Source organism: Chelon labrosus, assembly GCF_963514085.1.
Source record: "Chelon labrosus genome assembly, chromosome: 5".
Classification (NCBI taxonomy): domain Eukaryota; kingdom Metazoa; phylum Chordata; class Actinopteri; order Mugiliformes; family Mugilidae; genus Chelon; species Chelon labrosus.
This window is the reverse complement of record NC_140341.1, coordinates 13,304,402-13,327,904: the sequence shown is the minus strand read 5'-3', so window position 1 is coordinate 13,327,904 and position 23,503 is coordinate 13,304,402. Positions and strand designations below refer to the sequence as shown.

Here is a 23,503-nt window from a genome sequence, read left to right as displayed (position 1 = left end):
TCGCCTTCTACAAACTGAAGGGCAGGTACAGGCAGCAGAGCCCTCCCAGCTCCACCTGAAAGCCAGCATCAAATAAGGAAGAGAGTGGGAGGGATCTCACTAGGATCCCCAGACAAAGAACGAGCAAATCGTAACAATTGATCGTTAATCATAATAATTTTAACAATAAAACTCATTACTCCTACCTGAGCAATAGTTTAACAGTTTACGGCACAGTCTTACAGTTAGATAAACAATAATATTAAACTTAACACATCCAGGCTGTAACAAGGAATCAGCGATGAAGTGAAGACCTTCAAATTGTCCTGCGAGTCCAGCTCTTTGTCTCATGTTGGACGTCACTGCAGTCTGTCTGGATCAGCTGGAGGAAAACTATAGGCAGACAAATAGACATGTCAAATAATGTTATGTAACATACTTAATATAACTCTTATGAGTGTTCAACAGCTCATTATTTATTTAATTAAAAACATCATATTATATTAAATTACTCCAATTATATATATATACTGTCATTAATGTTGTTGCAAGCCATAAATGTTTCCTACTTTATGTGGTGGAATAATATATTTTTCAGTTTGACACAGTTTAATTTAAAAATATCTTCCCTTTAAATTGTAAAACTTCAACATTATTACTGTGATAAGCCCCCGGCTTGCAACGCGGCGAATTAGCCGGCGGCTAACCCCACTAGCCTCCGCGTTAGCTCACGGCTAATTGCCGCGGCTAATTCGTGTTTAACTCCCGCGGGTCCGCGGTTAAATCCCGGTTAGCTAGCGGTTAGCTAGCGGTTAGCTCGAGGCTAACTCCGCGGTTGAGTCCGCGGCGTTAAGGTAGCGGCTAGCTAGCTCCGTTAGCTCCGCTAGCTTGCTAACATACATGCGCTATGCTGGAAGGCTAGTCGTCGGCTAAATCACTGGGCGGCTAGTCGTTAGCGTCTGTTAGCAGTTAAGCTATTCACTGACCTAATGAGATGAAGGAAACGGGTCAGGGATGTTGTGTCAGGAGTTTCAGCAAAGCAGCCAGATATAATTTGTGTTTAAAATAAAGGAAAAGGTCATAATGTCAGGTTCTGGCCCCCTACAGTACTGCAGTAATGGTTTGGGGGGTTTTAATGTTTTGGCAGATCATGTTTTCCACTGAGAGCTCTTTTCCCGCCTCTCGTCCCCAGCAGCTGCGTGTGTGAACGTGTGTAAGCTGGTTGGGGTCTGGTTGTCATGGCTACCAGGGTCAACTGCTCCTGTTAGAATGTCAGTTGGAAGACGGGGACAGAGAGAGAAAATGCTGAAAAATCGCCTCGAACAGGAAGGACTTGTGGCCAAACCGTATTTCCAATCATTGAACCGACTTAACTTTGGGCATCTTGAGGCTTTCCTGAACGTCTACATGTGTAATTTGTAGGTAAAATGAAGAAATGTGACCTATTCAAAGCGATTCAAAGAAAGGTTACGTCTGCTTTCCTCCAGAAATTTCCCTGCCTTTTTAACATGGCAGTCTATGGAGCTGTGGGTGGGTGTTGCTGGCGCATCTTTGTGTCTGACGCCAAAACTATAAGACTTACAGCTTTAGCAGACGAATTTGAGTGAGAAGACACATTTTCCTACATTTCTATGTATAAATTATGTCTGTCGTGTGAAATTTGTGGCCACGGGAGCAGTTTCTGTGCAGTTTTTTGACTAACTTTCTTCTCCCCTCCTCACTCTAGCTGATGATGTCATCCACTCTAGCACAAACATTCCGCGCAATACACACCCATTATAAACCCTGAAATTTGAGTAAAAACCTACACAACTCTGAGGCTTCATAGTTTAAAAACGGTAAAAGTTGTCGACAAGTGAAGTGAATCTCTGAAGAGAAGGCAAGAGTACCTACGTTTTAAAGTTTAAATGAAGTCTCTCGGTTAAAGTATGCCAGAGCAGTTCATTGTTGAAAATGTCTGTTGAATTTTTTTTTTTTTCGGGCTTCTCCATTCATTTCAATAGGGAAATTTGTCGCAGTTTTTTCGCGACTACGTCGCGAAAAAATCTTGTTTGAAAGGACTGTATAGAAGCACACCGAGTCCGATCGAGACGCACGTTTTGATGTATTTTGTGTCTGTGTGCGACGAACGGTATTTGAGTTGAAAGGTTTCGAAAATGCGTAGGAAAAAGTTTAATAATAATAATAATAATAAGAAGAAAAACGTAGTGAAGAACAATAGTTTGCAGTGCTTCGCACTGCAAACTATTGACCCCCATAGCTTTGCTATGAGGGGGGTCAATAGTTTGCATTGCGTAGCACTGCATCACTAATAAGAAGAAAAAACGTAGTGAAGAACAATAGTTTGCAGTGCTTCGCACTGCAAACTATTGACTCCCATAGCTTTGCTATGAGGGTCAATAGTTTGCATTGCGTAGCACTGCATCACTAATTATTAGTACCATTGCATTTATGGCTATGACTGTGTACTACCCTTACTAAAATCAACGCAATGCCATTGCATAAATTAACAGTAATATTTCAAAGAATAAATCAATTACAAAATGAGGAAAATATTTATTTAGCACATTCCAACAATGCACAATATAAAATAAAATAAAATTCAAAATAAAATGTTTAACTTGACTCTAGGGCAGCACAGTGGCGAGGTGGTTAGCACTGATCACACAGCGAGAAGGTCCCAGGTTCGAATCCATGGGCCGACTTGGCCTTTCTGTGCGGAGTTTGCATGTTCTCCCGTGTGGAGTTTGCATGTTCTCCCTGTGTCAGCGTGGGTTCTCCCGGGTACTCCGGCTTCCTCCCACCATCCAAAGACATGCTAGTTAGGTTAATTGGTAATTCTAAATTGGCCGTAGGTGTGATTGTGAATGGTTGTCTGTCTCTCTGTGTTAGCCCTGTGATAGACTGGAGACCTGTCCAGGGTGTACCCCGCCTCTCGCCCGATAACAGCTGGGCTAGGCTCCAGCAGACCCCGTGACCCTTAACAGGAATAAGTGGGTATAGAAGATGAATGCATGAATGAACTTGACTCCACTCATGTGTACATTAAATAATAATGCTTTTGCAGCTGGAAATCAGCATCGATCCACTGTGTAGTTAGACTGAGCATATTTGTTTTTATTTTTATTGAGGAAATATTTAGAAAAATATTGCTGTCTGTTTAAGAAAGACAGTAGCTTAATTGAAGCTGTGCACGGCTGTGGATGTGTGCCGCTGAACGGGCACGTCACAATAAAAAGTGAAAAAACAAAACAAAAAGATGAACGTTTGTCTTGCTGTTTGTTTTGGAAGTGCAGCAAATAAATATATATATATGTTTTTTTTCCAATGGCACTCGATCTACCCGCACTGCCTTCGCGATCTACCGGTGGATCGGGATCGAAGTAATGGGCACCGGCACCATCACTGGGAAACTTCCTTGCTTGAATGTTTGGATTTCAGGTGATAAAATAAACCCGACTTTGCAGATGCACGCCTCTTGAAATTTCAGCATCACACGTTTTGCAAATCGCTATCAGTGGGTCTTTATATATTTATATACAGTGTTGGGTATAGTTACTTTGGAAAGTAGTTAGTTACATTACAACGTTACCATCAATTAAAAGTAATCCGTTACGTAACAGCGTTACCTTAAAAGTAACGTGTTAGAGTAGGCTACTCATGCTTAACCCAAAAATTAAAAGCCGTCTGCAGCGCCTCGCACATGCTGCAACTCAGCGACACACAGCCTCCTTTAAATGCACCGAGAAGTCCTGACAATGAATAACGTCATTCATCCAACCAAATTAACTCTGCAGTGTGCATTTTACCGTTATGTTGTTCTTGTCCTTTTCGCTGGCGAATTGAAAATAATGTGCGTACTTCCGCGATTCAAAAGCTGTCCTCTCTGCCACCTTGCCAGCGGTTCGAAAACAATCACTCACACACACACACACATACAGGTAACGTAGGTGAGCAGGGGACAGACGCATCATCACAGCGCTGCGCCTCGCTGACACATCCGCAGGTGGCACAGTACTGTCTGACAAAAAGCAGGCTGCAGTCGGAATTTTTCTTTCCTTATCCGGAGAAATTCTTAAAGTAACGGATTACTTTAAAAAATAAAATAGCGAAGTTACTGATTACTTAACGCACGAACCTAACGCCTGACGTTACAAGTTACACGAAAAAAAGTAATTAGAGTACTCTAACGCTAACGCGTTACCCACAACACTGTTTATATAATACTTTATATATTAAAATACGTCCACACGGCAGACATGGCCGTGCTGGCTGCGGTTGTTGCTTCCGTCATCACAACATCCTGTTTCGGCCGTGTTGTTTCTGCGATAAAAGTCTTTCAGCCGTAAACCCGAAAATGCACTTTTGGGCCATTTTCGGCCGAAAATTTTCGGTGGCCGAATATTTGGTGCATTCCTAACCCACTATAGCTCAGTGGGTAGAGCTGGCGACCCATGTGCCGAGGCTGAGTCCTTGCTGCAGCAGCCCAGGGTTCGAGTCCGACCTGTGGCTCTTTGCTGCGTGCTATCCCCTCTCTCTCTGCCCCCCTTTCCTGTCTATCTTCAGCTGTCTCTATAATAAAGGCAACAAAAAGCCCCCAAAAAAAAACAAAAACACTTCAGCTTCACCACATAGGCAACCCATTTCTTTGTCGCAGTGATTTAGGTTTGTTCAACACATCGCCTTTTGTAATACAACCTGTGTAAATATTATTATTTATATTCAGCAGAAACTTAACTACTTATACACATGTATTTGGGACCAAACCTGATTCAGAGTATCAGCATTATCTCATGTCATCTCAAATGATTCTCCACAAACATCAACAGAACCTTCTTGATGACAGTGTTTATGGATGCAGATGAAAAGAGTGTGAGACAGGACCTGATCAAGACAGAAGGAGGTCACCATGCATCTGTCCAGAAGGTTCATCTTCCTCGTCCTAGCACTGTCTGTCCTCATCTTCCTGCTGAGATACATCCAGAGTGTAAAGGTGAGAGAAGTGGGTTTAAATTAATTTATCTTCCCCAGTGTGAAATGGTTAAACTGTGTTATGTACAGTATCTCTGGAGCAATGCTGCACATTATCAGTGGAGTTGTAGTCCAAATGTATTGTACACAAGTTTAAAGTTTATATTATAGAGAATCAACTGCTTTTTCTTTCCATTGTGTCCTGTGGTGGATAATAAGAAATCAGAACACCCTGGTCTTTCTGTGTGTTTAAGACATAAGACATGTTTATTAATCCCACGTATGGGAAATTACCTTGTCACAGCAGCACGGAATTTGGCGAAATATATACAAAAACAATAGCGACGTTGACAGGGGTATTTACCAAAAAACACAATACAAATTTCAAAATATATACAAAAAAAAAACAACACTCTGAAAAATATATAGTGGATAGAGCAATCTGCTGCTGAAGGAGCTGCTTAGGTCTCCTACAGTCTGATGCAGTGGGTGAGATTGTCCATGATTGTCAGCTTGGCCAACATCCTCCTCTCACCCACCTCCTAGATGGAGTCGAGAGAGCAGTCCAGGACAGAGCCTGTCAACATCTGTAGATGGGCAGACAGCCCAGACAAAGCTGTCAGCCCATCTAAACGTTGGGAGTGCCAAATGAGCAAATAATACACACTGTAGATCTGTTTTATACTTCTTATCTACTGGAGGTCACATTGTTTACTCCTTTCAGCCATCTGTCTGGCTCCTAGGTACAGGCCCTGAAAGCATAAACCATGTGTTTTGATTGTGTGAAAAACTTGCATTACAGTGTGTTACCAATATATCCCACATGAAAGTAGGAAAACTGCTCCAAAGTGCTACAAACAGTGACAGGAAATCTGCAATTTTTGACAAGATTGCCTCACTCAAGAGGACAAAAGTGTCCCTGGGTAACCATCCAGGAAGAGTTACTAAGATAAACACTGTTGCATGATGGAAGAATACACAAAAAGAATAAACAAATGTTAAATTAATATCAAAGCAACAGAAGCCAAATTATTTAGTATTCATTATTCGTTAGTGCATAGTGTGCCAACCGCTCTACTCTTTACTACACTGTCTTTCTTTCTCTTTAGAACTTTAGAATTTCAGCCCTCTACCAGTTTAAGAACAGGACCCAGTCGTCCCTCAACTCAGAGAACCTCCCTACTTTTCATCACAACCACACCTTCTGTGCCCATCTGGGCCAGAAACCCTCTCCTGAAGATGAACTGGAAGAGCGCTACCTGTTGGACTCTATCGCCTGGCCTTTGCCCCCGCCTCACTCTACACCTACCACCCTCCGTAACACTAGCGACCCCGTGCACAGCCTCTTCGCGATCCTTCCCAGCAAAGGAGTTAGAGAGTGGCACGTTGGGGACCAGCTTGAGGCCCTTGTCCAAATGCATGACTTCGATGGTCGTCCCAAGCGCTACGGCGGGGACTTTATCTTGGCCAGGCTGCACTCTCCGGAGCTTGGAGCTGGTGTAGCAGGCACGGTGGTGGACCACAGGAATGGATTGTATTCTGCTCTGTTCCCGCTCCTCTGGGTGGGGTCAGCGCAGGTTGAGATAACGCTGGTGCACTCCAGCGAGGCCGTTGCTGTGCTGCGGCGACTGAGGGAGGAACGGCCTGATCGAGTGTATTTTAAGAGCGTGTTCCGCTTGGGACCCTTGTCAGAAACTACTGTGTGCAACACGCTCTTGCCCCCTGGCCAGCAGCCCCTGTGCAACTACACAGACCTTTACACAGGTGAACCCTGGTACTGCTATAAGCCGAAGATGCTGAGCTGTGACACCAGAATCCACCACGCCATGGGAGGCTACACGGCAAACCTCATCACCAAGGAGGAAGAACTTCTCTTCCAAAGGTTTGTAGAGTTAACTAATCCCATAGCTCATTCTTTGTTTATTCTGAATATATAGCAGCCAGCACATTAGTAATGAAATCATCAGTGTTATTCACGTCAGTGGTTGGTGGTTCAAATGTTGTGGCAGAATTGTGTATATATGGACACCGTCAACAGTTCCTCTAAAATTATTCCCAAATATAGGGGGAACTGAGCGTTGCGTTCTTGTGCTTGTAACGTATTTTGCAACCAGGGTCAGTGCAGTAATGAACATGTGGTAGAGGCGTAGTGACGATGTCCTGCCACCAGTTGTGACCCCTTCAACCCAGGAGCCACATGATTTTTGGTGTTTTGGGCCCTTACTGGATAGTCACCAGTGGAGAAAGGCAGGAATTAATGAGGCAAGAGCTTACACAAAGGGTGCAAGCTGGAATTAGCCACTGCAGTGAGGACTAGAGTCTCAGTATATGGGGCGTCATGTAAGCTGTAAGGACACCACTGGCTGCCACAATCTGGACTCACTCATAGCTTTACTCATCTTGGTATCATTGGCCAGGCGTATCTCCAACTCCAGTCACTAATACACAGACTGTAGTTGCAAATAATTTCACCAACCATGTAAGATGTCAACATTTCTGATATACCTTTAACTCAGAGGTTGCTCTAGACTTTTTCATTGTCTGTCATTTTGACTGACAGGGTCATAAAAATACCGTCATAATCTATTTTTACCCGTCACTTTAATTTTTTTAAATTATAATAATGACAATAGCATCCAATCTTCAATCATTTAATTAATATTCACAATATTCAATATAAATTCATTAAATATTATTTTGTTTTAAAAAAAAAAACAGTTTGGGCTGCCGACATGTCTTTTTCCTGTTCTTGGACCGGGACTGCTAGCGCTAACAGCTCCGGCGGTTTCTGTGCTTACTGCAACACGCTTTGCATTTAGATGGCACCGTAGGGTTGAAGTGCTTAGGTGGTATGCTATGCTCACTATTTTTTGGACAATTTGCTCAAAACTCCGCTTTTATCAAGGCTTCCTAAAATAAAATTTGCCTTCCATCAGTCCAAGCAACGTGCTTTGCTTTCATCTGATTCCTCCGTTAGCTGAGCTCTGACTTGTGCATCAGTGTAATCGGTGTACCAGGAAATCGTCCACTGACAAAAGTTCCGAGATGTTTGGAATGTAAACTGCGATTAGAGACAAGAGCCAATTAATAATGTCACTCGCCACCAAGTGGTCAGGGGCGCGAATTGCAATCTATCAAAATGACAGATTGCCTTCAGATTTTTCTGTCACAGTTTTAAAAAAAATGGTCAATGACAGATAATATTCGGTTAACGCGACCCCTGCTTTAACTTCTGGGGAACTGTCATGTCCTCCATCTTTATATATCATCTATGGTCTTAGGGAGACCAGCTTGCTTATGTGAAGAACTGTCGAAGAAAAGTATGAGGTACCGGGCAGCGCCAGTTGTAGCCTGTACCTCTTTACTTCAACACGTAATCTAGGTTCTTGGAGTCTATTGGTATCTGGAATATCTTCAAAGTCGAGAAGTTTATTCTTAAAAAGATACAAACTCGAGTCTGATTCTTGGTGCTATGCAAGTTGAGACTGATTTTGTGGTGTCACGCATCTGTTTTTATTGTGTGTGGTGCCTCATTAACATATGGGACTGGACACTGCCCTTTATCAGAAAATACGGTACTTTTACTCTGGAAACAACCGTGTCTTCTTGTGTCAGGTTTGCTCTCCCTACTGACAATAATTGTGTCCAAACACAGACCTTATTTCATCCATCACTTGTCACAATTATGTCCACTCTTAATCTCATGTACATTTTTTAAAAAGGATTCCATATATGGTGTTGTTGGTTCTGTATATTGCTCATATATATCAATTAGATGTCAGTTGGATGTTCCAGATGTCAGTTAAATGTCAATTAGCTGTCAATTAGATGTCAGGTGACTCTGTCCATTTCCCTATTATATGAATAAACGTTCAAATATCATAAGCAAGAGGTTAAACAATTTTCAAAAACTTTCAGCAGGCAGTGTTAGGGAGGAATTTGTGGTGATGCCGATGAAGAAGAAGAAGTACCAGAGTCCTGTATGTCTTATGCTGAAGGAGTTTATTTAGGCCCGTATACGAGGAGAACAGAAGCTTCGTCATCACAACATAAGTGCATGAGTCCACCTCAATTCTAAGGGACAAACAGTAAAGCTCAGATTCTTATACTAGCAAGCAAGGCCGAGGCAGCAAACGGGAGATGTGTTAACATCCAATTGGCTATTGTACATAAACATGAAGATAAGGATTCATACCAGCTAGGAAATACAAAGTGTCATCTAACTCTACAGCTATGCCTGTAATGCAAAGTATCCTCCAGAGAGTGAGATTGAAGATGCCAAAGAGGGACCTTGGTCTTGGCATGTTCCTCAGAGAGAAAATAGGGCAGATAACTGACGCCAGCAGTAATCACACATTAACCACACATAGGGAAGAGAAATTATTCTCTAACAATACCCTCTTATTGATCATAAGATCAATACACTATAATTTAGCACCTTACAAGAACCCAATGAGATCAAATGTAAAAAGTAATAAACAATTAAACAAATAAATGCATCAACATTGATAAAGATGGTGTTGTAAAATAAAACACAATTAAACACAGAATCACGTGAGTCAAATAATATCATGATGTAATATTCACACCCCTCTTATATAGCATGTCAGCTTATCTAACATGTGACCCATGAATCCCACCTTCCCGTCAACAAGGACCGCTGGAGGCAAACCCTCAATGGCATAGAGAACCCCTGAAACACCTAAGTGTTAGAAGGGCTCACGTTGGAAATCACAGCCACATGAACCTACTTACAGGAAGCCAAAAACCCCCCCTTTCTTGACGAGAGGAGATAAAAAGACCCCTGCGCTAACTATTCTAACCATGGAGTCAGACCTACAGGAAAAACCTCAATTACATGGAGGAAAACCCAAAGTCTCGTCTCATCCAGATGATGTCATAAGGGTGTGTAATCACTTGGTACAACACATGAATCAATGACCATGTTTACATGGTCTTTAGTATCCCGGTTTTGATCGGGTTTTTGAAGTATCCCGTTTTTGTGTTTGTCCATGTAAACACCATATCCTGAATTCAGAAATCGGGATATGCCCATTTCCCTATTTCAAGAAACCCGGTTTTGCTACCTGGAGTACTACAATAGAAGCCGGGATACTGGAGCATGTATACACCTTATCCCGATCTCTGACGGCTGCCCACTGTCTGCGCAGGCGCGAGTGACGCCAAGTGACGCACTAGATATACAAACAACATGGCGGCAACGAGAACTTCTCACTTTTGGAGCAGCGAAGAGACAGAATTTTCCCTTAAAGTAATGAAAGAACTAAACATAATGACGTGTTTAGATGGCAGAAAACACCGAAATGCTGATGTATTCAAATCTGCTGCGGAAAAGCTACGTGACGCTGGTTTTCCACCTCGCTCCGCTGAACAAGTTAGGTCGCGTTGGAAAACGTTGAAAAAGACATAAAACACGCATGCGCAGATAGGATGCAGCGATCAGAAAACGGGTTTCTGGTATTTATCATGTATACAGGGATATGAATAACCGGGTTTCTCTGTGTTCCATGTAAACACCATATCCCAGATATGCTCAAAGCCGGGATAAGCCTCAAAATCGGGATACTCCAAAAGTGAGAAGTTCTCGTTGCCGCCATGTTGTTTGTATATCTAGTGCATCACTTGGCGTCACTCGCGCCTGTGCAGAGAGTGGGCAGCCGTCAGAGATCGGGATAAGGTGTATACATGCTTCAGTATCCCGGCTTCTATTGTAGTACTCCAGGTAGCAAAACCGGGTTTCTTGAAATCGAGAAATGGGCATATCCCGATTTCTGAATTCAGGATATGGTGTTTACATGGACAAACACAAAAACGGGATACTTCAAAAACCCGATCAAAACCGGGATACTAAAGACCATGTAAACATGGTCAGTGATGAGGACATTTGGACTCACCAGCACAGATTTCAAACAACAATAAGAACACACATTGTAACGATCGCAAGGATATTCTAATGAGAAGAAAGTATAAATAATTTGAAACTACTCTTTTACTTTTATAATTACTATGTGATTTGAACTTAAGTGTAATTAAATGAGAATATAGTAAAATAGGGCAGATAACTAACGCCAGCAGTAATCACACATTAACCACACAAACTATCCATAGGGAAGAGAAATTATTCTCTAACAGGCAGTACTTTCACTTCTGATTTCTCTCAACAAAACGTAGTCCACAAATAGAACATTAATCCACCCCTGAAAGTTCTGTACAGTAACAGTAGGGTTAGACTGTTAACTTCACTGTTAAAAATTTTCCTATAAAATAACAGTAACGAACTGGCAGCAGGGTTGCCATTATGTTACTGTAAAATTAACATTTATTTACTGTCACTAAAATTTACAGTTTTGTACTGTTATTGATAAATACAGTATGGGACTGTTTTTTTATTACTTGTATAAAAACGGCAAAGAACTGGCAGCAGGGTTGCCATTATGTTACTGTAAAATTGACATATTTTTACTGTCACTAAAATTTTGTTTTGTGCTGTTATTGAAAAACTGTTAAGATTACTTTCACAATACTTTACAGTCAACTGGTTTGTTTAAAAATACATCATCAGTCTTCACAAAATCTACAAACAGTGAAGGGTCGTGGGGTCTGCTGGAGCCTATCCCAGCTGTCATCGGGCGAGAGGCGGGGTACACCCTGGACAGGTTCCCAGTCTATCTCAGCTAACACTACGGCCAATTTAGAATCACCAATGAACCTAACCAGCATGTCTTTGGACGGTGCAAGGAAGCCAGAGTACCTGGAGAGAACCCACGCAGACACAGGGAGAACATGTAAACTCCACACAGAAAGGCCCAGTCGGCCCATGGATTCGAACCTGGGACCTTCTGGCTGTGAGGCATCAGTGCTAACCACCTCTCCACTGTGCCACCCGAACAGATCCAGCTTCCCATGTGTATAGTTCAGGTTAAATTTCCCAGAATGCAAAAAATACATCATGATACCGTGAGAAGGTTTGGACGAATGATTAGCAGTAAAATGCTGTATTTTAGGAAAACAATATAGTTCTGTTAAAAGAACAGTAAATCACCAAAATGTCACAGTTTTTTGTTTGTATTAACAGTAGAGTGATGTATTCAAAAATAACAGGTTAATACTGTTGGAATTCCGCTGTAAATTAACAGAAATTTCTAACAGTGTAGGTAAAGATGTCCTTTACTGTAACAGTGAACAAAATGTTGCTTTTTGTTTTTTGTCTTAGTGGTGTAAACATCAAAGTTCACATACACGCTTCAGGACCCGACAGAATCAATGTGCTGCCACAGAAAGGTAGGGTATACCTGCAGAGTGACATTTGTAGTTTGTGCATTATTTGAGTTACTCCAGTCAACTCATTTGTCTCACCTTGTATCAGATACAGAAGTAGTGGAAGAAAACAGAACCATGAAACCAGAACCGAACAACATAGCACCATCTGGATATTACTATAAAGACTCGTGGAGGCCGTTAGCTGGCGTTACGATGCATCAGTTTAATCAGCCATCTTCCGTCACTCAGTGTTTGAAGAACAAAGTGATCCACATGTACGGAGACTCCACTGTCCGCCAGTGGTTTGAGTACCTCATTGCTTCTGTACCAGGTGAGTGTTTTTGTCTCATCCTGAATTACTCTCTTCCGTTCCATCTTAACTTTAATTTATTGCATCTTATCCAGAATTAAAGGAGTTCAACTTGCACAGTCCTGAAAAAGTTGGGCCATACATGGCAGTAGACATCACCCATAATATTCTCTTGAAGTACCGCTGCCATGGCCCTCCCATCCGCATCTTACCTGTTGTGTCCAGTGAGTTGCGGTACATTTCAAACGAGCTGGACGGCCTCTCCGGGGGCCCCAACACCGTGGTGGTCCTCAGCATCTGGGCCCACTTCAGCACCTTTCCAGTGGAGGTATACATACGGCGGCTTCGCCACATTCGACGGGCGCTGGTGAGGCTCATGGACCGAGCACCGGGGACCCTTGTAGTGATCCGATCAGCCAATGTCCAAGCCGTGAGCCCGTGGTCGAGTGTCTACAACAACGACTGGTACTCACTGGAGATTGACATGGTGCTCAAAGCCATGTTCAAGGGACTGAACGTTCTGGTGGTGGACGCCTGGCAGATGTGTTTGGCACACCACCTCCCTCATGACTTGCATCCTCCTCCAGTCATTGTCAAGAACATGATAGACATGCTTTTGTCTTACATTTGCCCAGAGAACAAGAACAGCCAAAATTAAAAATGCAGCGATGATAGTGGGTTTGTTGTTGAAGAAAACTGGGGACTTTATTGTGTGAATCAGTCAAAACACTCTTCAGACTTTAATGCTTATCTGTTCTATATAACTTTGAAACCCACACATTATTTTGTTCTGGCAATGCCAAAGATTTTGGTGCTGCTCAGCTTTTATTGTTACCAAAGTTTTTTGTGTGTTTGTATGTGTGTGTGTGTGGGAGCATTTTTCATTTTATTTTTCTGCCAAAGCTGAAGGCTCCCAGAGTTCAGGTGTTAAAGATTTTTCTCAGGCTGCATATATATGTGTTTCGTCCTGAGCCAAATTCACTGTTAATGTAAAGCAGCACTTCAAGTACAGCTTTCTGTCTGTCTGTAATCTGCATCAACAACACTGTGGTTAAATCCCATACCGTACATGCCCACTTTCCATTTATAGTTTCATTTTAAATTTACATTTAAATGTATTTAATAGACAAATCCTGCACCTTTAATAGATAATTTGCATATTTTGTTATTTTTCTGCTTGTATACCTTGGTCGACTTTTTTCTCTTCTGGACAGAGACTCTCAGCCTTTCAGCGTGTCCAACTTAACAAGTCTGGCAAATGTACAACAGATCAAATCCCAGCAGCAATGTGTGTTTGTCTGAGCCTCGACCTTTACTTACATTACATTTCCTCTTTATATGTGGGATCCATACTGAAATGTAACACATTCATGGACACCGAACACCCCCCATTTTCATGTATTTTCGTTTAATTTCTGAATTATTATGATACATGGTTTTGGTGAGATGTATGTTTATTTGCATGACAACTTATTGTTATTTTAGTGTAGTGATTTGGGGTTACTAGGGGTAAAACTTATGCAGGCACATTGGGCAGCTTTGGGGTCCTTTTGGCTGGGGCATAGGAGCGTACTTGCATCCCGTGTAGCATACCTGAGAACGTCAGCTGTTAGCCGCATGCGCTTGTGTTTGTATATTTTCAGAAGCAGAAGTAAAATTTTTCTAAACTTATGCACGCCTGGAAGTAAATTTATGTGTCCAATTGTGCAACATATATTATAGAAAAAAAAAATACTTTTTTATACTAAATTTGAATTCTAGGTGTTTTATATAGTCAGAAAGGCTGTAGGTTTCACAACCTCATTATAAAGACTTTAGAGCAGGCGGGGAGTTTAATTTCTGTACAACTCAGAGAACAAATGTGCCTGTCTGGTATCAAATCTGTTTGTCCCTGGCGACAATCAGAGGCCAACTTATCACACAGTTTACATCAACATGAACTGAGTCGCTGTCATGTTTGCCAGCATGTGTGCTTTTCTACACGTTTAAAGGAGAGATCCGCGGGCGGATTTGGAAGCCATTGTCATTGGCATACGAACTGTGCATACGAATGTTTGCTTGGCTTTTATATTGTAACATGGATTGTAACATTTGGGTATCATGTATCGGAGCCTGTGTTCAATAAACGTAAATGTCATAATGGCAGTAACTCTGTTCAACATTATTGTGGAATCGCATAACACATGATATAATAACATGATATAAACAGAAAATATTCTTCTGGTATTGTTATGGTATCATAACAATACCAACATATAACAATACAAGGAGAATTCGAGCGAGAATGTCAGGAGTATGGAGGTTGTGTGGGATTATGGGCCAGTGCAGGGAGAGTGTCAGAGTATGGGGATTGATGGGAAGGACGAGTTCTTTCCCAGGTGAGGGCAGGATTGTCTGGAAAAAAGGCGAAGGATAAGATGAAAAAAGTTACAGATATGTGGAATGAGCTCAAACTGCAGGGAAAGTCGGAAGGAAAGGTAGAGTTGACTGGTCTGATAGGACGCATGGAAAGGGAATGTTATGATAAAGAGAAAGAGTTAAAGAACAAACCACCCACGTCTATAATTAAATGCAAATGGAAAAAAGACGTTGAGGCTCACGAACATAGGAAGTCTGTCTTGCATCTGCTGGCCGCGGTAGTAGTGGAAAGGAATGAGATGATGGAGCGGGATCAGGCTAGAAAAAAGAAAGAAAAAGAGACTGAGGGACAAAGTCAGGGTAGGGCTCCCTTGCTCACTGCCCCTCCCGTGCCTGGGATATATCCGACCCCTCCATACAACCGTTTACTGGCAATGCAAGCCCCCATGTTTGCGATTAAGGGAGGGTTAGTGGAGGCGACGGAAGTGTCGGATGAGGGTCCCGAGCGAGCCAGAGAACATTTAAAAAGACAGTTGGAACAAGACCAAGAGATAATGAGGCGTCTGTCAGAACAATCTCAGGAGCGGGTCGATCGCGTGCGGGCAGCCGCTAGTGAAATTGCTAGGGCTGAACGATTTGGAAAATTTCCCCCCAATATTGTGATTGCGATTTTTGTATTTATTTTTTTATTTTATCCTCTTTTTTTCCCAACAAAACATAATGAATGATTTAAATATGAACAACACAATATTAGATACATTTAGTGTAAAATTTTCTTTCCCATAGGCTGGGCCTATTTGTCAGAATTAAATTAAAAGATGTATGACTTGAAATAAATGACATTTTTATTTAACTGCTCATTACAGAAACATCTGTGGCTTTGCCATTGTGCATTTAAAGGGGAACTACTGTTTTTTACAACCTGGACCTTATTTCCAGCATAAAATATCATCGTTTACTCACCAATATCACTTTTGTTTCATTTGCACTTGTTCTGAAGATAATTAGATCAGCGTATATCCATATAGCGGGAGTGGTCAGGGCATCGAAACGCAGCCTCTAAATAACGCATTATCTGCCCTGAAACTCATTCATTCCGCCAATATTTTGTTATTGTACGCTAGTGCTATACCCTGTTGAGTCTGGAGTTACGTGTTAACATCATCCGGGTTCTGTAGATTGACCTACAGACCCCGGATGATGTCTTCTGACCTGGATGATGTCATCTCTGAGCGGCGCGCACACCCGCTACGGTCGGCTTGTTTACCAGTAATTTGCTACTGCTATGGTTTGTCAACCTCAGAGTCGGACAAAAGATCAGCCATGTTGCAAGCAGTAGCAAATTACAGGTAAACAAGCCGACCGTAGCGGGTGCGCGCGCCGCTCAGAGACATCGCCCAGGTCAGAACAGGCGGCAACCTCCAGGTCTGAAAATTGAAGCCAATGCGGAAGTGCAAAAAACTGCAGTTCATTGAGCGACCGCTTGAGGCTGGCTCCAAAAGGGAGCAAATCCCCATTGACCCCCATGTTAAAATGCCCAACTTTACAGCAATATTAAACATGTTTACAGCCTGGTACAAAAAATGGTTTTAGTCTCAATGCCTTATTTCACTATTCATGACTGTACGGGGGGTGAATTTTTTTCTAACGCGTTTAGTTTATTTTTTATTAAGGTTTAAATTCTGCATAATTAAGGGCGTTCCCGCCTTGAGTGACAGGTGACGTATGGGCGCGGTCACTTGGCGGTAGCTGCTAGCTTTGGTCTCTCCGCTAGTCCCCAGTTAGCTAATTAGTGTCACGACCATCCGGCCGTGCTTGTAGTCAGTATTGGAAAATTGTACACACACATACCACTGACAAATACCGAATAAACAATGGCTTGTTGTTCGGTTAATTGTTCTAACAGACGGAATCTGCTCTTCAGTTTTTTCGGTGAGTGAAACACTGGTTTTATTCTAAATATGTTCGCACTAATTAGCAAGCATTGGTGTCTTAACAAAACAGGCGCGTTAGCTCAGCTTGTTAGCTAGCTAGTTAGCCAGCTAATGAATTAGCCTTCGGGTAATTCATTAGCTGCGATGTTAACGGGAGCACATTGTTGGTTGTCACAGTTATTAAACCGACTTATATCGTAATATATAAGTAATATAGACTTTACGATGATGATACCTTTAAACCTAATTCCTCTGTATGAGGTTGGGGAAAATAGTTCACCTCATAAATTAGCTAACATGCATATAGTGTTAATCTTGAACTTGCTTTTGGCAATATAACGTTAACAGGAACGTTAATGTCAGAATAGCTTAAAATCATTAAAAAGTGACGACCTATGTGCAATTACAGTATGATTTGTGTTACATAAAATGATTAATGACACACCTGAACAGGCCTTTGCTGCTACAGATGTCATACACAGGTTCTCCAGTGTTGGATCTGTCATATTTTTATTTTTTATCCTTATGTCCTCGTGCTTTCTGCCACTGTTATTAACCAGTTACCTTTTTCTTTTGTAGGACACTTTGGGAGGGATAAATCTGGGCAACAAACAACACTAACAACAATAATAATAAAGAGGTTGAAAACGTTAATTATTTCACATAAGTACATAGACATAAGTATTTGTGTTACATCTGTTAACACATTAAAGCATACTAAACAACTTGGAAATGTGTTTGCATGTGAATGCATTTGATCCTAACTTGTTAAGCCACTGCTTGTATAGCAGTAATATTTTTGTTATTAAAATAGAAAAGACTAAATATAATTTAAATTAACAGCAAATGTTAGACTTGCTGACATTAATCAGTTTTCAATGTTAATATTGTGGTTATTTTAGCAGTTTTTTTTATTCTGTATTCTGTCTCATGTGTTGAACATCATTGCCTGTTGTTTTTTAACTTTCAGATTGACAGTGACATTTGTGAAAGATCTACAGTAAGCATAAAAGACAAAAGGAGTGCAAATACAAACAGGATTTTAATGTAATATTTAAAAATATTTGTTATACAACAGAAGAGAAAAAAACGGAAGAAGGCCTTTCCACTGCAGTCCAGCGAGCCAAACCAACAGATGAGGACATCCTGCAGACTGAGGTTGCTTGCCATGGTGGTCACAGCTCTCTAGGCCCCACGCCTTCACCAATTATCATCACTGTATCCATGGAAGGGAAAAAAGTATAGTTAACTATGTCACATTTAAAGGGTTGAATGGAAAAAATAATACCAGTACATATATTAACTAGTTACTGAAAGATAATCATCTTGTAATAAATATAAATGTACCTGTCTTTTTCAGATCATGATGTCATTTATGGTAAGAACTTTAAACAGCAGCCAGCACACATAACGTTGTTTAGTAACGATAGTCAACATATTCAAGGAACATTATTCTGTCCTGGCAGTTGTGTCCGTTACAAAGCACTGACAGATAGCTAACGAGAATAGAATGAAGAGCGGGACTTTTCTTCCATGAAACTTTACTTGGACTAATTTCATTTCTTTTCCATCTATCACTTTCCATTCAGATCTGTAAAACTACAAAGACATAAAAATACAGAAAGTCACTAAGTGACGCCTCTTTAAGCTGTCAGTTATCAGATTTAACGATCTCATACATAACGGTATTTGGTTGCTAGGTTACTAGGTAGCAATATGCAGAGTGGCCAGACTTGTCATGCTAACACACAAGTATTCATACATTAAAACAAACATTTTGTTACTTATTATCTTGGAAATTTTACGCTGTAATAGTTATGTAACTCTTTCATAGTATCTTATTCATTTAACACTTACGGACGGATTTACTCCAAGGATCAAACGAGGAAACAGCTGTTGTATGCATCTCATCAAACTGACGAGTAAAGGCTAGATTATGCTTCCGCGTAGTGATCACGCAATGGTCACGCAATGGCCACGCAGTTGCTTGGACGCAGTCGTGAGACCGTGATGGTTCTGTGTGGGGTTTACGTGTCGAAATGCATGCCACACCGGTAGAGGGCGCTATGATTTTTTGTGACCGACCGACCGAGACTCTTGTGACGTATCTCGCCTCGTATAGTTATTGTCGTAGTCACAGTGTACGATGGACACCAAGACAGAGAGACTGGCGTTGGAGCTCCAAATTATTCAAGCAGAGGAAGAAATACTTCTATTGCAAATTAGGGCACGACAAAGGAGACAATGATGTTTATGAGTGGAAACCGGAAAAGCGGTCTCCAGTGGATGTAGTTAGTGGACCAATCACAGCCAATGCCGCTGCGTTGCTGCTGCGTTGCTGCTGCGTTGCTGTTGCGTCGCCTCGACGCGCGTCGAGGATTTTTGGGAGGTGCACGTCTGGCCCTTGCGTAGGACGCACGGGGGTCCGCAAGGACGCAATAGGTCCGTAATAGGTCCGTACGCGCCCTCGCGCTGTATCAACACGAAAGCATAACTTGGGCTTAACTGACAGGCAACGGCTACGTTACAACGGAATACATGTAGCGGTAGTACCGAATTCTGGCACCAGGTGTCACCATAGCAACATAAACATAACAGAAAAATAACAATTACACAGGAGTCAGAACACTCCCCGCCTGGTATAATTGCTATTATATCACTACATTTGCTTTACTTAATCGTTTCTGATGATCAACACAAGAAAAGAGCAAAACCATATCACTGATCGGTCTCAGATATTCCTTAACAGTCCCTTCTTTTGTTGTCTTGACCATGACCTTACGAACTCTGCTGTCACTGCTGGGGAAGGCCTTAGTGACAAGTCCAACAGGCCATTCGTTGCGTTTCACCTGACAGTCTTTGAGCAGGACAACATCACCTTCCTGAAGGTTGGGTTTGTTCTCAGTCCAGACATAATTCCACTGGTCAGGTGAGGTGGATTTTCGTATGCATGTGACTCTGTTTGCTACATCCACCCGTCTCCTTGGTGAGCGGGATGGCAGTGGCGCCACCCAGTTGATCTCATCTCCAAGGTGCACTCCTTTGTCCATCACGTCCAGGAAAACATTGTCTTCGATGGAGAGGGCGATCTTTTCGTCGTCTGCGTTCCTCGCGAGGACACTGTCTCCGAGGCGATTTGTGGCAGCACTGGAGCATGGTGATCTCAACTCACATGATGAGGCAGGTAAGTGCAGAGAATGAGGTTCTATCTTCTCTTTCAGCTGGACGTTTTTAGTGCATGGAGTGAAGAATGAAGCTCTGCCATTGGACAGCACGTTTGTCTTGTAGACGTTGGCTTTAGCAGGTTGATGTGCTCCGTCAAGGCAGATCTCTCCCACGATAACCCAGCCCAAATCTAAGCGCTGTGCGTAGGGCGTGTTGTGGGGTCCGTTGTACTGCTCACGTACCTTGTGTACACTTAAGATGTCTCTCCCCAGGAGAAGGAGAATCTGAGCATCTGGATCTGGGGCTGGAATCTTGTTGGCCACTGGAGTGAGGTGAGGGAAGTGCTGGGCTATCTCAGGTGTCGGGATTTCTGCTTTGTCGTCTGGCATTGAGTTGCATTCTATGAGGGGAGGGAGAGCCACTGTCAATTTCCCATCAAGTGACTCCACTGTGAAGTTGCAGGCCTTTCTCCCCGCCGTCTCAACTGTGCCTGAGCACGTCCTCAGAGTGTAGGGAGAGGGGTTGCCTTTGATGCCAAACAGGTTGAAGAACTGTGTCTTGGCAAGCGAGCGGTTGCTCTGGTCATCCAACACCGCGTATACACGTTGGGCTTTTTCAGGATGACTTGTGGGGAAAACTTTTACCAGGCATATTTTGGAGCATGACCTGGGCTGAGAAGAAGTGCTACATATTTCGGTGCATTTGGCGGTGACGTCGAGCTGCTGTTCATGCTGTTCTGGGTCGCCTTTGGTCTCTTCGGGCAGTGAGGGGGTGGGCCCAGGGTGCAAGGCAGACACATGCTTTTCGCTGTCACACTCTGCATTTCACAGACATTTTGCAGTCCTTTGCAACATGTTTGGTGGAGGCACAGCACCGGTAGCAGATGAAGTTTTCCTTCAGAAAGGCTTTGCGCTCATCCAGTGGTTTGTTCCTAAAGGTGCGGCACTTAAAGAGGGCATGGGGCTTGTTATGGATGGGGCAGTGCTTGTCTGGCTCATGAGCTGATTTCTCTGGATGGCTGACATGGGAGTTTTGAGCTGATGACACCTCAGTCCTCTTCACAGAGATGGATGGTTTGTTGCTTACCCTGCCTGTCCTGTCTGTCTCGATGCTGTTTGCACAGCTGGACAAGGGGAAGATAAAACTTGGGTCATTTCTAGTCTTAGCTTGATTGAGATGAAATGCACAAAAAAACAGAAGGGTGTAAAGGCTGCCCTGTGCTGTTCTTTGTACCTGGAGCCCTGTGTGACCCATTTTTCTTGAAGGTTGTAGGGGAGTTTTTCCACTATGGGGTTTACACCTCGAGCTGTGTCGAGGTATGCAAGTCCTGGTGTGAGTCCGCTCCACTTCGCAGACTCCAGCTCCTGTAGCAGGTCTCCCAGCTCTCTCAGCTGGCGAGGATATTTGTTTGAGATGGGGGGGAAGTCTTCAAGCCTTTTCAGCAGAGCATGCTTGATGACTTCAGGGCAGCCGTAGCAGTCCTCAAGGCGCTCCCAGATGATGTCGACTGCCTTCGCTGGACTGGTTACGTGGACTGACCAGAGGCGCTTGGCCTGTGTGGATGACTCTGGGCTGAGCCATTTGACAAGGAAGTTGAGTTCTTCTCGATGCGTTAGGTTGTGGTCATGTGTGATGCTCTGGAAAGATATTTTCCATGCCCAGCCTTCATTGCGGCGCTACTAGCCACTGACACGTTGGACCTGCCTGTTTGTGACCGTGTGTCCAGTGTTAGGTGTCCTTCGTCTGCAGATGCCATTTTTGTTGTAGCGATGTCCGGGGGAGTGCGTTGAGTTGTTTTAGATGTCTTCACCCGCTGTGTAAACGTCCTTTTACTATTCTGTCCTGGCAGTTGTGTCCGTTACAAAGCACTGACAGATAGCTAACGAGAATAGAATGAAGAGCGGGACTTTTCTTCCATGAAACTTTACTTGGACTAATTTCATTTCTTTTCCATCTATCACTTTCCATTCAGATCCGTAAAACTACAAAGACATAAAAATACAGAAAGTCACTAAGTGACGCCTCTTTAAGCTGTCATACATATTACATAAAAGTAAACGACAGTTATCAGATTTAACGATCTCATACATAACGGTATTTGGTTGCTAGGTTACTAGGTAGCAATATACAGAGTGGCCAGACATGTCATGCTAACACACACGTATTCATACATTAAAACCGTATATACTATGGACAAACCCATCATGACATAAGGGCGTTGTTAAATAAGTAACGTTTTCAACCTCTTTATTATTACTGTTGTAGTGTTGTCTGTTGCCCAGATTTGTCTCTCCCAAAGTGTCCTACAGAAGAAAAGGTAACTGGTTAATAACAGTGGCAGAAAGAAATACCATGGCCTGTCTAGTGCAGGCCAGGAACACTGGATAAACATATAAGAAACTAAAAAGCACGAGGACATAAGGATAAAAAATAAAAATATGACAGACCCAACACTGGAGAAACTGTGTATGACATCTGTAGCAGCAAAGGCCTGTTCAGGTGTGTCATTAATAATTTTAAGTTACACAAATCATATTGTAATTGCACACAGGTCGCCACTTCTTAATGATTTTAAGCTATTCCGTTATTAACATCCTCTTACCTGTTAACGTTATCTTGCCTAAATCAAGTTCAAGATTAACATTACATGCATGTTAGCTAATTTATGAGGTGAACTATTTCTCCCAACCTCATACAGATGCATTAGGTTTAAAGTTTATCATCACCGTAACTGTGACAACCAACAATGTGCTCCCGTTAACATCGCAGCTAATGAAATACCCGAAGGCTAATTCATTAGCTGGCTAACGAGCTAGCTAACAAGCTGAGCTAACGCGCCTGTTTTGTTAAGTGCAAACACCAATGCTTGCTAATTAGTGCGAACATATTTACAATAAAACCAGTGTGTCACTCACCGAAAAAACTGAAGAGCGGATTTCGTTGAAGGTCTGTTAGAACAATTAACCGAACAACAAGCCGTTGTTTATTCGGTATTTGTCAGTGGTATTAATGTGTACAATTTTCCAAAACTGACTAAAAGCACGGCTTGATGGTCATAACACTAATTAGCTAACTGGGGACTAGCGGAGAGACCAAAGCTAGCTGCAATTAATCGTTCAGCCCTACTATTAAAGCCGGCAACTAAAATTATTCTATGACTTAAATGTACCGTAGCAGGCCTGATGCGGTGCTTGTGTTCGTTGTCAGCTTCACTCGTCAGCGAGCAAAATAAAACGAAAGGTACCTGAGTCAACGTTCCTGTCCTTTCCTCCAACAGTTACAGGTGCAGGCTCGGAATCTGATCAGCATTTCACCACAGACTCCGTCGGTTGTCTTTTCTCCTCCCGTTTTGCCAGAAGAACTCACAAGTGAAGTCCTGGGGCCTCATGTACGAACGTTGCGTGCGTACAAAAATGTTACGTAAGTACTCGCTCACGTAAAAGTTCAGATGTATCAAGAGTGAAATGTCTGGGAATTTTGTACGTGCCGACGCCAACAACGTGGC

At 42.5% G+C, this 23,503-nt stretch overlaps 1 protein-coding gene and 1 pseudogene across 5 annotated transcripts in view; both read left to right on the top strand.

The window, feature by feature from the left end:
- The window catches only part of LOC311487959 (NXPE family member 3-like), a 32,121-nt gene extending 17,287 nt beyond the window's left edge, over positions 1-14,834 (top strand). For 2 of the 4 annotated variants that reach the window (XM_084544435.1, XM_084544436.1), the window contains exons 2-6: positions 4,809-4,972; positions 6,060-6,832; positions 12,185-12,252; positions 12,338-12,562; positions 12,637-14,834. In XM_084544435.1, the coding sequence (XP_084400561.1) occupies positions 4,889-4,972; positions 6,060-6,832; positions 12,185-12,252; positions 12,338-12,562; positions 12,637-13,199 (1,713 nt within the window). In that variant the 5' untranslated portion in view covers positions 4,809-4,888 and the 3' untranslated portion in view covers positions 13,200-14,834. Of the gene's footprint in view, positions 1-2,322; positions 4,973-6,059; positions 6,833-12,184; positions 12,253-12,337; positions 12,563-12,636 lie in introns of those variants that run through there. The other 2 variants (XM_084544437.1, XM_084544434.1) reach the window with 2 other exon arrangements.
- The window catches only part of LOC311488796 (NXPE family member 3-like), a 148,469-nt pseudogene that overhangs the window by 39,877 nt on the left and 85,089 nt on the right, over positions 1-23,503 (top strand). The gene's annotated exons all lie outside the window — the stretch shown is intronic.